We start from the raw sequence: 15,154 nt of genomic DNA on the forward strand, positions 1-15,154 counted from the left end.
AATAAGTTTTTAAACTTTTTAAATTGAAGATGGGTATAAAGAGTGTGTTTGTGCTAGATAAAAAAGGGGTCCAAGTAGCGGCACCCAAACTTAAAAAGCAACAAAAGCATAAATCGCAGCCCAACTAAATGTGTAGCATTCACGCTTTGTAAGCCCAAAACCAGACAGGACCAAGCCCAGGTGCCAGGTCAAAACAGAAAAAACGGCAGGTAGTTTGCACAGCACAGACCTCAAATGCCACCAATAGATACCTCACTAAACGGCAGGTAGCTCAGCTCACTCTAATTACCTAATTATCAGTCTTTACTTTTACCAGCGCAGTAACTCAGATTCTCAACTAGACGGTAGACCTAAAACCCACACACTCTCTCTCTCTCTCTGCTTGGCCACCTAATAAGATAAAACGCGATTTCACAGCCGAGGTAGATCGTATTCCTCATCTTCCATCAATGGCGGAGACGCAAGCCGACAAAATCCTAACCCTAGCTGAGGTACCACTCTGATCGTCTTCTCTATGCCTCCAAAATTTAACAATTTTCGTTCATGGCTTGGTCGCGGTTTTAATTCGATCTACTTGCTTTTCTAAATACCTCATTTGAAATAAAAGTTGGAAATTTTGCGTCGAATTATGTATCTCTTTCCTGGTTAGTAAGCTTTGATATCAATGAATTGGATGAAGTAATATACCATTTTTTCAATTTCTGTTTTTTTTTTTTTTTTTTTTTTGAGCTAGTCATTTCAGGGCTTGATTTGTTTGTTAATCAAGAGTCTAATTTTCTATTCATGGAGAATTTTTTTTAATAAAAAAAAGCATTTTAAGAAGTTAAATTTAAGGTTTTTCTAACTACCAGTTTTTGTTGATTAAATTAAACACGCAAAATTACTTGAAATTTTGATTATAAACGTAATTCTATATTCGTATACATTTTAATTAACTGATATGCATTTTGGTTTCTTTCGAATATATTAAATTGTGAGCCATTTATCAAGTCAATGCGCTGTAAGATTTACTGAGCTGATTAGAAACAATTCAATGCTTGGATCCTAGAGGAGCATGTTTAGGCAAGCCTATCAATGAGGTACCACACTGGGCTACTAGGCTCTTTAAAAATTAAACACTAAACAGTTTATGTGGGTGTCCTGGATGGCATAGCATCACCTTGAAAGCAACCTCCTCATAGAGGTTTGTATTGAAACTTGACATAGTTTTAAGAATTCAATGTATCATCAGGTTTTATAGCGCTTATCAGGTTTGAAGAATTTAATGTACTGCCTTATTTTGTGAAAGGCGTACGTCTTTTGGTGATAGGAAGAAGGGTGGAGTTTTTGGGAGATGCGGTGTGATGGCATTGTGTTGGGTGATTTGGATAGAGGGGTGAGGAGGTGGAGATTTTATAGGATAAAATTCGTTTTTAGCATCATTAAGGGCTTCGGTATCTTCAGAACTTCTTATTTTCTGCATTTTTCTATTCTTACTGGAGGGTTGCTATATTTTATGGGGTTTCATCTGCTCTTGTTTCTTGTATTGTATTTTTGTTATTAGAAGTTTGTTAGTTTGTGGACTCTGAATTCAGTGGACATCTTGTCCTCTGCTTTGTACCCTTTTAATTTGTTTGATGAAATCTTCTTTCTCATTAAAAAGAAATTTGAACAAGCCTGAGTCTGGGCAACATGTAGGTAAATATTTCTGGTACTATGGTAACAAGCAATCTCGGTACATTTGCTACTATGATTGCAGGATTTTGTGGGGCTCATCAGGGACCCACATGTTTGCGTAATCACAGTTGACGGTATTGCTTGCTATCTTTTTACTGAAAATTCTTCCACTAAGTAGGCGTGATAAAATGCCTCCACTCACTGGAATTCACCTTTAACATGCTTCGTTATATGCTCTCCCCTTTTTAATCCTTTCTTTTATTGACGCACGATAATAGTGGTTTAAATGTTTTTCTCTCATATTTTGACGTACAGCAATACTCATTGGAGAAAGGAGAAAAGCCAGATGTGGATACCAAGCCCGTCGAAGTAAAAGTGGTTGAGAAACCAGAGATCGTTGCTTCTGAGGAAGTTGTCTCTGAGAAAGCTGATGAAACACCTGCTGCTGCAGAGGAAAGCTCGGAAGTTACACCAGCTGGTGAAGAAAGCAGTGAAGCCAACCCTACTGAAAACAGCAGTGAAGCTGCTCCTGAAGAAAACAGTGATAGTACTGAAAACTCAGGTGATCAAGAAGCAGTTGAAGAGACACCTGAAATTAAGGTCAATCTGCCTATACAAGTATCAATAATATCTTTTTGTTGACTACCTAAGTGCATATGACTACCTAAGTGCATTATGTCTTACTTTTAGCTTCTGATCTGTTCAGTGACATTCTATTTTTTTGTCCAGATTGAGACAGCACCAGCAGATTTCCGTTTCCCAACTACAAATCAGACAAGGCATTGCTTTACCAGATATGTAGAGTATCATCGGTACGTATACGATGAGTACCCCTCCCCTTAATCTGTTCGTTTAAGAACCATTTATCATCTTACATCCTAGCTTGGCGCTGATATTTTTTGACAAAATTGTCTTGAATATTTCAATTATTTTCAGGTGCATAGCTGCAAAGGGGGAAGGTGCTCCAGAGTGTGATAGATTTCAAAAATATTATCGTTCTCTTTGCCCTGGTGAATGGGTATGTATTTTAGTGGTTGTTCAGGTCCTAGAAACTGTAATGTTTGTCATTTCTAATTGAACCTATTAATTCACTCATATTTCAGATGAACTTCTTTTGGATTTTGTTTTACTAATTTAACTTATTTTAAAAGTAGGGCCTTCTGCCTCCTTTGTATTTTGATGGATATATATTATGTTCTTAGTTTATTGTAGTTAAGTTGTCTATACCATCGGGGAAGTTCTGATTCTAATTGAAGTTATGAAAAATTGCGAAGAGGGGAAAACATGCTTAGTTCTTAACCTCACTAAATGAAGCAATTCTTCTGTGGGGCGGGTGTAATGCGAATTGTGGGGCGGGTGTAATGGCGCATTACACCCGCCCCACAGAAATATTTGTGGATCCCACCCCCACTATGTGCGGAGTGCATGCATTAAGCCAGCCCCATTCAAGACTTTTTCCTCTATATGAGGCGTAGCTTATGACAAGTTGACATGGGGCTTAGGATCAGAACAAAAATGGTTGACATGTGCAATATCTATTGGCACCTAGTGTAGAATATGTTATCAAATGTTTAACTTTGACCCTGTGTGCCCTTAATTTTAAACATATCGGCAGTGATTTTTTCTGAGTTTTGGGAGTTACCATTCTTTTCTATCAGGGCAGATTGGAAAGCTGCAGTCCTTTGGAACTAGAAGCCTAAAATATTATTATCATAGTTTGTTGTTTGGTTCTTAGTTTTTTTTAGTTCATTGATGCTTTGTATTCTATTTCAAGGTGGATATCTTGTCGACTGTGATTGATACTAATAAATTTCTGTTTCATAAAAAATAAAAATAAAAAGACACCTTTTGTATAAAATTATAAATAGGGAGTTCTACTTATCTTAATAACTAATAGGACTTTTTTGCCAATCTTATTGTTGGATTTAATGTTTTAATCATGCTGGTCTTGCATTTTAAATTTCATATCAATCCAATATCCTTAACCTTCCAAAATATTGCATTAGCATTGGTATGTTGTTATACATATTTTAAACTAGAAATTTAACATTATTAATAAAATAGTTTTCTAAATCAGATCACCTTGAAATGTAGTAAATATTTGAGTATGATTACAGCTTTACTTCCTTTTGTGAGATCAGCAAAGAATGAGTCCTATAAAAAGTTGTTAAATGATGACTTGGTTATTTTTATACTCAATATCTATTGATTCTGACCTGGTTGACACAAAGCACTATAACAGAAACTTTTAAGAATTTTTATGTTGAGAGTGTTTTCTATGTTAGGACCATTGTAATTTTTTTATGAGTTTTTTTTTTCTTATTTAAGTTTTTGTTGCTGGGAGAGAAAACATATCGGTATATGAGGGTGAATCAATTCGTGAATGTGGTGAGAAAAACATTTGAAGGGAAGTGATATATAAGTAAGTTGTGAGTGTGTAAAAGGCACACAAATGGGTACAGTTCTATGTAAACATGAAGTAGCTGATCTTGAGAATAGAACTTATGCGTATTCACTTACAGTTCGTGACTTTTACCACTGTGTGAATCAGTGACCGTGTGTGCACAGTGTCTATGTGTGTGCTTGTACTGCTGTTGAGCATAATCCTTTTGAGTATCTGCTCACATAGTATAAATGGAATGGCTATTGTATGTCATCTGATATTGGTTTTCTTGTTGGCTGCTCAACTGCTGTTAATTCTGTATTCCTTAGGTCTCATGGTTAACGGTTTTCAATAAATGACCGTTGTACTATTTTTGCATGCCAGGTTGAGAGATGGAATGAACAAAGGGAGAACGGAACCTTCCCAGGTCCTCTGTAGATGGCGCCTGCTTAAAAACCAAGACATGGTTTGCATTCTGCAGTTACATCCAAGTTTTTACTCCGATAGATGAGTTTCTACAATGAGAATTGAACTCTCAGGGAATGTCCTATTTAAAAACTCGATTAATAAGAAATTTTTGCTTGTCTCAAAATACAGCGAATTTGTAGCTCATGAAATGAAGTTATTGCTGTTCATCATTAAGATGCTTTTTTGGTCTTGGTAATTTTCTGCATTAGCTGTTGTATAAGAGTTGACTGAAACCCGGAAGGGAATCGTAGCATTGGTTGTTGGGGTTTTCTTCTCCTAACCACATAATAAAGATGTATTGCGCCTTTGATGGATTTTTTCTGTGACAATTTATGGCCTGAATCATGATATAAGTACAATATCTGAGAAAGTTTGGATGATTTGAACTCACAAAACTATTCAGCTAATCCTTCATCTATTATCATCACAGAAAAGGAGTTACGGCCAGAATCATGCTGTAAATCCAAGGCTGGGGCATGGTATCTGGCTACGGCAGGCACCATGGCTTGGCATTGTGATGCAACTAGCTGCAGCCATGGAATCATATGGTGAACTGCTGATTATAGCATTCACTGCTGTCACTGCTCCTGATAGAGCATGACTAGAAGAGCATGAAGAGGTAGACCGCAGACGGTTCTACTAATATCACAAGTTTGATCCAGATTATTGAAAAGACAAGCTAGGTTAAAATTAAATAAACTAACTTAATTTAGGGATGGCCAACCCAGAAAAGTCCAATATTTTCCCAGGAAAGTAACAGAACAACAATCACATTCTAAGCAACAGAGATTGTAACCGCAACAGTCATCAGTCATATCACCAAAGTAAATTGAAACAAAAAACAAAAAGGCACCAAACCATCAGAGATTGTAACCTCAACAGTCATCACCAAAGTAAATTGAAACAAAGAAAATGGGCACAATTATAATTGAACCATAATAGACAAATCTTTGATAAGTCTGAAAATTACACATTAACTAGACGAAATTGAAAAAGCTAAAAACCAAAACATTCCATTCCCTTAATCATATGATTAATCAATCAAATCAAAGCCTTCCCACCAAGTCCCCTCTACACTGCAACTTCAATCCCTTTCTTAAGCTCTCTCACCGCGAATTCTCCTAGCGAGTTGGATATCCTTCGGCATTATTGTGACACGCTTAGCATGAATTGCGCAGAGGTTTGTGTCCTCAAACAGCCCAACAAGGTATGCCTCAGCTGCCTCTTGCAGAGCCAACACCGCGTGGCTCTGGAATCGGAGGTCAGTCTTGAAGTCCTGTGCAATTTCACGCACCAGCCTCTGGAAGGGGAGCTTCCTGATGAGCAGCTCCGTGCTCTTCTGGTACTTCCGAATTTCACTGCAACATATCCACAAACACATTGTAAGCACAATTCAGTAATAAAATTATGGTTCTCAAACGATACCCAGAATCAAAATTACAAATTTTCACAATAATTGTTCAGGCAAAGGTGAGATTGATTACGTACCGGAGGGCGACAGTTCCGGGGCGGTAACGGTGAGGCTTCTTCACGCCTCCAGTGGTTGGGGCTGACTTGCGAGCTGCCTGAAAAGAAAAAACACACAATTTTTTTTCAAAAAACAGTACTGAATACTTGTTAGTAAACAAAACAGATTGGAGAGAGAAAAACAAAGAACAAATATTAGGGTTTGAGGAGGTTGTTTATGAACCTTGGTGGCAAGTTGCTTCCTTGGAGCCTTGCCTCCAGTGGACTTGCGAGCAGTCTGCTTTGTACGAGCCATCTGAACCAAAATTAAACGCTACCAATTAGAACCCAATTCGATCCGATAAAACCCCAATTTCAGATTAAATTGAAAAACCCTAGCTTCGCAATTATACAAGAAACCCCCAATTAATCACACAGCAATAGAAAACCATGAAAGGAAAACAAAGGAGGAATTACCTTTTTGCTTCTTGGATTCGAGAAGTCGAAGACGAATTCTTGGGATTTGGGGAAGAGAGGAGATTCTGTTCTCTCAGAAACCAAATTCAGGAAATTGGATAAGAATGAATTGAAGGTTGTATCTCTGTGTATATATATAATGCCTGTTCACCGACCCAACGTGAAGACGGACGGCCACGAGTCACTTTTACTGTTTTGTCCGTTGCCTAATTGGATTTGGACGGTGAGGATGCACGTATGTTGTGTTATTTTACGGCCCTTAATCAACGGTCAAGGTGTAATCTTTTGTATATGCCACGGATTGAAAAACAACAATAGTCACTTTCTATTGGTCCAAAGCGTTCTTATACTCTCTTGCCTACATCACAATTTTACTTTCCCCATATTTATATGGAAAGAAATTATCGCATGTGACCGTAATAATACGAGTCATTTTTACCATTTTGCCCCACTTTCTAATTGGATGGTCATGATGCACACATGTTGTGTATTTTACGATTCTTGATCAACGGTTCAAGTGTTGCCTTTCACATATGCCACGAATTGCAAAAGAACAATACTCGCTTTCTATTGGTCCAAAGTCCAAACCACTACACTCTCCTACGGACATTAACAATTTTATTTTTACCATATCTATATGAAAACAACTTATTGTGTGCCATAACTTAATTAGACGGTCTTGATGCTCACCTATTATGTTTTTTACAACCCTTAATCAACGGTTCAAGTACTACCTTTCGCATATGCCACAGATTGTAAAACAACAATACTCACATTCTATTGGTTTAAGAGATTACACTCTCTTACAAATATTAACGATTTTACTTTTTACTATGTTTATATAGAAATAAATTATTAATATTATGTGTGACCGTAATAACACGAGTCACTTTTACTGTTTTGTCCCACTACTTAATTGGACGGTCATGATGCCCACTTGTCTTTTTAACAACTCTTAATCAACGGTTCAAGTGTTACCTTTTGCATATGTCACAAATTGTAAAACAACAATGCTCGTTTTCTATTGGTCCACACCATTATACTCTCTCAGAGGCATTAATAATCTTACTTTTACCATATCTATACAGGAAGAAGTTATTGTGTAACTATCATACCATATTAGCATGTAATGTGGTGTTACAGTCACATACAATAATTTTTTATATATATAAAAGAAAAAAATACTATAAAATACATACATATAATATTAGGTGTATTTTTTAGAAATTTAGTGAAAAATATCATATGTTAAAATATTAAATGCTTTTTAAGTTTGTGTATTTTTTAATTCACAGTATTTCTTATGAATACCATGTGAAAATTATGGGTATAACTTAATAAACACATGAATGCGTTTAGATTTATCATAATTGCTCACATAAGTGACTAAATTTGAGGGACAACCTAGCTAAGGGTTAGATTCACTACAATGTTTATTAATTTCAACCGTTGTGTTAAATCTAAGGGCTGAATGTATTGATCCTCACTTCCTCCTCAAATTGAATCCCTTAAGTGAGCACTTTAGTTAGAGTTATATATTACCACCCCTTCAATTTATAGGTCATGTTTGCATTTAAGAAATTTTTACATGACTCGAATACGTAAAAACATGATCTAGTCCCTAGGCCATTAAAAATAGCCCAAGCCCTATGGATTAGCCCAAGCCTAACCCTATTCTTAAGGCTATAAGCGGTTCGATCTAAAGTTATGAGCAAACATAGCTCAAAATAGTACGAATGCAACTTGGGCAGGTTGGAAGGCAAACCAATTTTTCCCAACCCTCACTTTACAATTAAGGCTTGGATTCAAGTTTGGGTTTAGTTAGGTTGAGAATTATTGAACCCAACCCTAAGCCATGTAAAATTGGTTGGTATTGGGTTGCTTGAATTGACTAGGTTGTGCTCAAATCGTAAGCCAACCTATTCCTAACCTTTGTGCCCAATTCAATTTGCAACAAAATACTAATAAATTTACACAATTCAAGTCTGCGATACAAGTTCCTTCTAATGTGAGATTCCTCATTGAAGGGTAGATCGTTTGTGGGGCAAATTTCATATTGTTATTTGGCAACCAAAACTATCTATTTTTTAAGTCTCATTTTAAGAATCAACCTTGAAAAAAATTAGATAAATTAGAAACCATTTAACGTTTGATTAAATGGTCTTCATAGAAATGGCCCTACAAAAGATCCCTTAAATAATTTTTTTTTTTGAAGGATCCCCTAATGGAAGGGGCCTATATATATTAGATATATAATGTTCTAGTATATTATATTAAATAAGATATAGATTGATTATAATAATAATATAGCACATAATGTATAAATAGGTCGTTACAATTTGGGTTTTGTGTGGGCAAAGCCTTAACCCAACCCAATTCAAATTTTTTCAGGTTTAATTCAAATTTGGGCTTTGGGCTCTTTAAACTTTCACATTTGGCTTAAAGCCGAGTTGGGTTTGGATTAGCCCAACCCAAGTTGCACATCTAGTGAATAGGGTAGTACATAGGCCTTACCTTTTTGGATTGGGTTGGCTTGTGGCTGGCCAAAACTCAACTTGCTTTATTGAAATCAAGTGATAGTTACTAGGGGGAGGCTATGCAGACCACTCAAAAATGTTGAATTGACCACCCTCTTTTTTTATTTTACAAATATTCCTATATGCCTTTTAAAAAAACCACAAAACCCCATCCCTCCTACCCACCCGCCGGACCAGTCACTCTCTCTCTTCGGTGTGTCGCCGTCCGACGATTAGTGGCGGTGAGACCACCACCAGTCAACTCGACTGCCTCTCCTTTCTCTCCCCATGGTAGCCTTCAAACCAAGAAAGCCCAGAAAACTCGAACCCAGGCGAAGACCCGATCGGCCCCTTCGCCGGCGATCTTCCTTTTACGGCGGAGTTGAGACGCCTGACCACTTGGGTTTTGTTTCCCAGGTCACGGCGAGTCCAACCATGGTCTTCCCTTGCTCATCTGACCACCGTGCGCGGCTAATCAACGTCGTCAAGCTCTGCGGCTTTCGTCGCCGATTCCGACAGATTCCGGCGACAAATTGGGTCGATCCATGTATGGTTTTCGATCTTCTCGTTGTGTTCTTGATGTTGGTTAGATTGGTTTGAACCAATTATGGGGAGGGGTGGTGGTGGCAGTGGTGAGGTCCGGTGGTGGCAGTGGGTGGGTTGTTAATGGTGGCAGGGGTAAAATAGGAAAAAATAGGGGAAAAAATCTTAGGGTGGTCAACTCAGTATTTTAGGGTGGTCGGAATAGCCTCCCCCTAGTTACTATACTTTGGGTTATAACTTTTGTTTTATTATTTATAGATTTTAAGTCATTACTTTCAAGTTGCATAAGAATTGTGTGTGAACCTAAAATATTCATGTTAGGTTCATATTTATGTATGTTTTACATGATTTTCACCTCTCATTTCTTGGTTAGTTCATAACATTTTCATAGTTTTTTACTTTGTTTATGTGTTTTGTAGGTCAAAGGAAAGCATAGATTAAAAAAGAAGCATAATGGGGCAATTTAGAACTAAAAATGAAAAAAAAATGAAAAAAAAATGAAAAAATGAATCTTTAGGAAATCTTCTAGAAGAATTTGGAATCGACACCATTTACAATTCTCGTAGGATCGACCTCATATTTATATGCTTTGTTATCTTTGCAATTCGTGCACTTGCAAGTGAAGTTTAGTAGTCACTTGTGATTACTAGATTTCTAAACAACAATTCAAACCCAATCTCTAACAAAAAAACTTGTAAAAAAAGAAAAAGCGACCATAATGACCTAATTTGGTAAGGAAATAAGCTCAACTTAATGACGCACTGATAGGTCCAAGGGTTTTTAAGACTTTGGGAAGGGTCTAGGCCTACCCTATTTTTGATAGGACCGATTCGTTCTAGTCTTTCCAACCTTTAGGGCAAAAACAACCTAAGGCCGAATAGAGAGGCTTTTTTCTTAGGACTAACTCGGACCAGCCCATTTTACAAGCCTACTCGTGACAAATTTTTACTATTATAAAGTTAGAATAAAAGTTTTGTGTTACAAGCTTCACCAAAAATAAGATTGCCTAATATATCCTTCATTCAACAAACAATCACATAAAAACATCTTAATAAATGAGGATTAGCTATAAAATACAACTATTAAAATAAAATTTTAAAAATAAAAAAGACACCCCACTACCTTCAAATGTGGAGAGAGTGGTGATAAGTTATAAAACAATGAGAACAAAATACAAAAAAGAAAAAAACACCAATTAACACACGCGAAGCATGTGACAAGAGATTAGTATATTACTATTTCAGTAAAAGTTTACATTACTTACTACTATTTATAATTTTCTTTTACAAAATATCAAAAGTTGACGATAAATTGGTTTAAAAGAAAGAAAGAAAGAAAAAAAAAAAAAAAAAAAACACTAATCCCTTTGTGAGCACCAAGCACTCTCTTTCTTGCGGTGAAACCCATTTGTGCAGGTTCGCACACTCTGTACTCTGTTGCAAAACAATGGGTTTGGGCGGGACAACCTTACAAACCCTGAAGCTCGTTACAATTCCTGCACCATATTCTTCTTCTTCTTTGCGCTCAGTGTTTAAACCATTATCCAAAACCTTCCTCTACCACCATAGTCGCAGACAAAGACCTCCATTCCCTCTCTTCTTAGTCAGAGGCCTTTCAGCGCCGGCTGCACAAGCCACTGCCAACACAGTAACAAAAACAACAAACCCAGATGAAAAGGGTTCTCTCATTCACAACCTTGTTGGGTTATGAATAAATTCGAAGCTTACTTTTATTTGAGTTAATATTTGGTTTTGGGGGCGATGCAGGTGTGAAACCGCAATGGAAAGCAGCGATAGACTTCAAGTGGATAAGGGATAACAAGGACACGGTTGCTGCCAACATAGAGAAGAGGAACTCCAATGCCAATTTGGAACTTGTGCTTGAGCTCTACCACAAAATGTTGAATCTTCAAAAGGTCAAATATTTCATTCAGTAATTTAGTGACTGCTTCACTTTGTATAGATAGTGCAGTTAAAAGTATTTCAGGCAATCTTTCTTTTGATTAACAACTTATAGCTATGTTGCTTTATTCCCATTGTATGTTATGCTGCGCAATTGGGGTTTAGAGTTTAGGACAGATGGTATTGGTATTTTAGCTTGGAGTTCATTGGTTCTGTGTTTTCAGTTTTAGCAAAGTGGTGCTTTCGTCTCAATTTTATAGCTAATTTTCAGTCACAGAAAGCAGGAAGTTGAGCGGCTTCGCGGGGAAAGAAATGCAGTGGCAAACAAGATGAAAGGGAAGTTGGAGTCATCCGAGCGTCAAAAACTCATAGAGGAAGGTATCATTAGACCATTTCTGTTGTGCCCTCATTATTTCTTTATTTATTTTTCCTGTTGGTCTGCTTTTTGATTGAGTCTTTATATTTTAGTTATTAGATATCTAATCCTTTTCATTCAGGAAAGAATCTGAAGGAAGGACTTATTGCTTTGGAAGAAGACCTGCTTAAACTTACTGATGAGCTTCTGCAGGAAGCACAATGTATACCAAATATGACTCATCCAGATGTACCAATAGGCGGGGAGGATTCTTCAACCATAAGAAAGATGGTATTTCTCTCTCTTTTACAGACACACACTCACAGACATGAAGGAGGGGGGTCTTGTAGTCCAGGAGTATTCTGCAGTCTTTCTCATCTGCTATGTGCTTTTGAAGGTAGGCAGCCCACGTGAGTTTGGCTTTCCCGTCAAGGATCACCTTCAACTTGGAAAGGAACTAGATCTTTTTGATTTCGATGCTGCTTCAGAGGTACTCCCCTTGTTTTATTTAATGTAATGAAGTATCTCTAGCTATATGGTAAATGAAGTAAAGTATGCCCTTTACTTTCTCATCTTAGCATTTAAATAGGACTTTTTACCAAATTGGGGATGTAATTTTTGGATTTGGCTGGGATATATAATAAGTTGGAGGATTTTATCCATCCTCTAGGTCATCCTTATATTTTGCTACTTCCCAAAAATTTGTGTTTAAATAGATATGGGATCCACTTAACAAGGGAAAGGGAAATCAGTTTCTCTTTCTATGCAACTAAGATTTTTCTAATGTCTACAGGTCAGTGGCTCAAAGTTTTACTATCTGAAGAATGAAGCAGTGATGCTAGAGATGGGCCTCATCAACTGGACACTCCTGGAAGTCATGAAAAGGGGCTTCACACCTTTGACAACCCCAGAAATTGTAAGATCCTCCGTTGTTGAAAAATGTGGTTTCCAACCCCGTGGAGCAAATACTCAGGTTAGTACACAGTACACACATATTCTTTTTTTCATGCTTTGCTAGAAATGGAGTGCTGTCTTATTTCTTGTCAAATATAAACAGGTTTATTCTATTGAGGGTAGTGACCAATGCCTCATCGGCACTGCAGAGATTCCTGTCGGGGGAATTCATATGGATTCTATTCTTGCTGCATCATTGTTACCGTTGAAATATGTGGCAGTCTCCCATTGCTTCCGTACTGAGGCAGGTGCTGCAGGTACAGCAACAAGGTAAAATATCAGCACATTATATTTCTTTTGTTGTCAGTGACCTCATATTTTCTTTTTTGTTTATATGAACTTGAATAACATTCTTAACCAACATTTTAAATTATAATTAAATGCAACAGCTTATGAATACATAGCCAAATTGGTTCACCAATTCTTTGTGCAAAATACTCGGATATGGTCCCATATTATTGTTAGTATTCCTAGTTTGTTCTAAAGGGCATCTACCCATTTTTGATTCCTGTGACTTTCCAAATATGCAAACATAAGGAATATGACCATGTTTTAATTCTCCATTCTACCCAACGCAAAGAGGTGGCCTTATATTACATAATGGACAATCATATGTGGTCTTATGTGCCGTTAGCTTTCATAAAATTTCTTTCATGCTTGATTGTGATAGGGACCCACTGGTGGCTCTCTCTTTTATGAGGGAATCAATGTTTATTTTCTATTCACAAGAATTTAGGCATGGAATCTATGAATGCATACATCGAGTTCTAAATTCTTACTAATTATAGGTTTGGTTTGTAAGTGATAAATTGAAATCTAAATGTGTTCTGCGTTGCTATATGCAGTTTAAAATATGGCATGGTCTATTGTCTTTGGCTTTTTAGTTTCACTTTTTGTGGACAAGTGAAAGTATTCTTATTAGTTGTGTTAATTTCTAAACAAGTGGTCCAAAATCAAATTTTTGTTACAACTTCTGTTTTCATAATATCTCCATATTGTGGAAGGCGGTTTACCAGCTCTGCTAAACTGATGTGTTTTGTCCACTTCTAAAGATTGAAAAACCCTGCTTTGCAATGGTATCTTGGATACAAGCTATACCCATAAGGTTTCTGTTTCTGATAGTCTTGTGTGCATGTAAAACGTATCATGGGACTATTGGACTTTTCTTTTTGGTCGAACTATTGGCCTTTTCTCATTGTACATAAATTGGTTGTAATTATGTTCAGGGGTCTGTATCGAGTCCACCAGTTCAGCAAGGTGGAGATGTTTGTATTATGCCGACCAGAGGAGAGTGACTTTTACCATGAAGAGCTCATTAGAATTGAAGAAGACCTATTCTCATCACTAGGATTACATTATAAGTGAGGATTTCTACACACCCTTTTTATTTTTTTGCTCATATGGTTTGGTATTTCTGTGTTTATGTGATGTTGAGTTTCTTGACAGAACTTTGGACATGGCATCTGGGGATCTAGGTGCGCCTGCTTATCGTAAATTTGATATTGAGGCATGGATGCCTGGTTTAGCACGGTTTGGTGAGGTATTGCATGAGATCTCTATTCCTCTCACTTTCTTGCTCTCACAATTAAAGAGAAAAAAAGGAAGAAGGCTTTGTATATTGGTTTCATAGGCTATAAAATTTGCTACTCCAAAGTTGCTTTTCAAAATATGAAAGATTTTAATGTGCTCATTTGATCGGTTGGATATAATTAGTTGAGCTATTCTGAAAGATTTATGTGCTCATTTGCTCCTCCCATATGAATGGCGGACAGATATCAAGTGCATCAAACTGTACAGACTATCAAAGCCGCCGTCTTGGGATCCGGTATCGTTCTTCAGAACCAGCATTAACAAGTCCTAAAAAGGGTAAAAGCAACCTAGCTCCACCACAATTTGTTCACACATTAAATGCAACAGCCTGTGCAGTACCACGAATGATCATATGCTTACTTGAGAATAACCAGCAAGAAGACGGTTCAGTCGTTATCCCTGAGCCATTGAGGCCCTTTATGGGTGGACTGGAGCTTATTCATCCTAATTCTAGATAAGATAGTGAGATTGTTGATACTTTTAATTTTTTTTTTTATTTCGGTAATTGTTGTGGTATCATTCTTTGGTTACAAGAGCATAAGAGAGTATAAGAAAGACAGCAAATGTGTGGAATGTCATTTTTTGGTTCTTTGGAATCTTTTGCATGAAGAAGACATGCCCATTATATAATGTTTTGAGTTCCTTTCATGGGCTGCAGTGTGATCGTTTGTAGACATGCCCATTATATAATCGTTTTGTAGTAGGAGCCTTTGTGTTCTCAGATCGGTGGATTTGTCTCAGCTAATTGTATCTCATGCCTGCCTCCAAATCACTACGCATCACACTGTTGCTGACTCTAGTAAGCCTAAGCTTCAGTTGAGTTGGGCATGCATATTTCAAATACTTCCCCCTTTCTGTTGTAGGC

The 15,154-nt window shown here is 37.1% G+C and overlaps 3 protein-coding genes across 4 annotated transcripts; 2 read left to right on the top strand and 1 right to left on the bottom strand.

Moving 5' to 3' along the window:
* The first annotated feature begins 356 nt into the window (after positions 1-356).
* Positions 357-4,681, top strand: COX6B (cytochrome C oxidase 6B). Its single transcript, XM_086250485.1, has 5 exons — positions 357-491; positions 1,972-2,256; positions 2,386-2,468; positions 2,593-2,674; positions 4,424-4,681. Exons 1-5 carry the CDS (start codon positions 450-452, stop codon positions 4,475-4,477), a joined length of 546 nt encoding a protein of 181 aa, XP_086106611.1. The 5' UTR covers positions 357-449; the 3' UTR covers positions 4,478-4,681.
* A 724-nt stretch (positions 4,682-5,405) lies between these two features.
* Positions 5,406-6,580, bottom strand: LOC147279525 (histone H3.3). Its single transcript, XM_086249578.1, has 4 exons — positions 6,431-6,580; positions 6,198-6,269; positions 5,996-6,072; positions 5,406-5,865 (listed from the first exon to the last, which is right to left on the bottom strand). Exons 2-4 carry the CDS (start codon positions 6,267-6,269, stop codon positions 5,604-5,606), a joined length of 411 nt encoding a protein of 136 aa, XP_086105704.1. The 5' UTR covers positions 6,431-6,580; the 3' UTR covers positions 5,406-5,603.
* Positions 6,581-10,842: 4,262 nt separating this feature from the next.
* SRS (Seryl-tRNA synthetase) lies at positions 10,843-14,937 on the top strand. 2 transcript variants are annotated; one of them, XM_086249431.1, is made up of 10 exons: positions 10,843-11,167; positions 11,256-11,404; positions 11,675-11,768; positions 11,888-12,036; positions 12,143-12,235; positions 12,539-12,718; positions 12,803-12,969; positions 13,926-14,060; positions 14,146-14,239; positions 14,472-14,937. In XM_086249431.1, the coding sequence occupies exons 1-10, from the start codon at positions 10,936-10,938 to the stop codon at positions 14,745-14,747; spliced, it is 1,569 nt and encodes a 522-aa protein (XP_086105557.1). In that variant the 5' UTR covers positions 10,843-10,935; the 3' UTR covers positions 14,748-14,937. The 2 variants fall into 2 exon arrangements, with proteins under 2 accessions (XP_086105557.1, XP_086105558.1); XM_086249432.1 differs by lacking the exon at positions 10,843-11,167 and having other exon boundaries at positions 11,264-11,404; positions 11,662-11,768.
* Positions 14,938-15,154: the final 217 nt, after the last annotated feature.

Source organism: Dryas octopetala, chromosome 7 (assembly GCF_963921425.1).
Source record: "Dryas octopetala chromosome 7, drDryOcto1.1, whole genome shotgun sequence".
NCBI lineage: Eukaryota > Viridiplantae > Streptophyta > Magnoliopsida > Rosales > Rosaceae > Dryas > Dryas octopetala.

Bases quoted from the DNA above. Each gene is read 5' to 3' on its own strand.
- COX6B (XM_086250485.1), top strand. From the start codon at position 450: ATGGCGGAGACGCAAGCCGACAAAATCCTAACCCTAGCTGAG. The intron at 2,469-2,592 runs GTACGTATACGA...AATTATTTTCAG, and splicing joins AGATATGTAGAGTATCATCG to GTGCATAGCTGCAAAGGGGG. The intron at 2,675-4,423 runs GTATGTATTTTA...TTTGCATGCCAG, and splicing joins CTCTTTGCCCTGGTGAATGG to GTTGAGAGATGGAATGAACA.
- LOC147279525 (XM_086249578.1), bottom strand. From the start codon at position 6,269: ATGGCTCGTACAAAGCAGACTGCTCGCAAGTCCACTGGAGGCAAGGCT. The intron at 6,073-6,197 runs GTTCATAAACAA...TTTTCTTTTCAG, and splicing joins GGAAGCAACTTGCCACCAAG to GCAGCTCGCAAGTCAGCCCC. The intron at 5,866-5,995 runs GTACGTAATCAA...GATATGTTGCAG, and splicing joins CCCGGAACTGTCGCCCTCCG to TGAAATTCGGAAGTACCAGA.
- SRS (XM_086249431.1), top strand. From the start codon at position 10,936: ATGGGTTTGGGCGGGACAACCTTACAAACCCTGAAGCTCGTTACAATT. The intron at 11,405-11,674 runs GTCAAATATTTC...CACAGAAAGCAG, and splicing joins AAATGTTGAATCTTCAAAAG to GAAGTTGAGCGGCTTCGCGG. The intron at 12,970-13,925 runs GTAAAATATCAG...AATTATGTTCAG, and splicing joins GCTGCAGGTACAGCAACAAG to GGGTCTGTATCGAGTCCACC.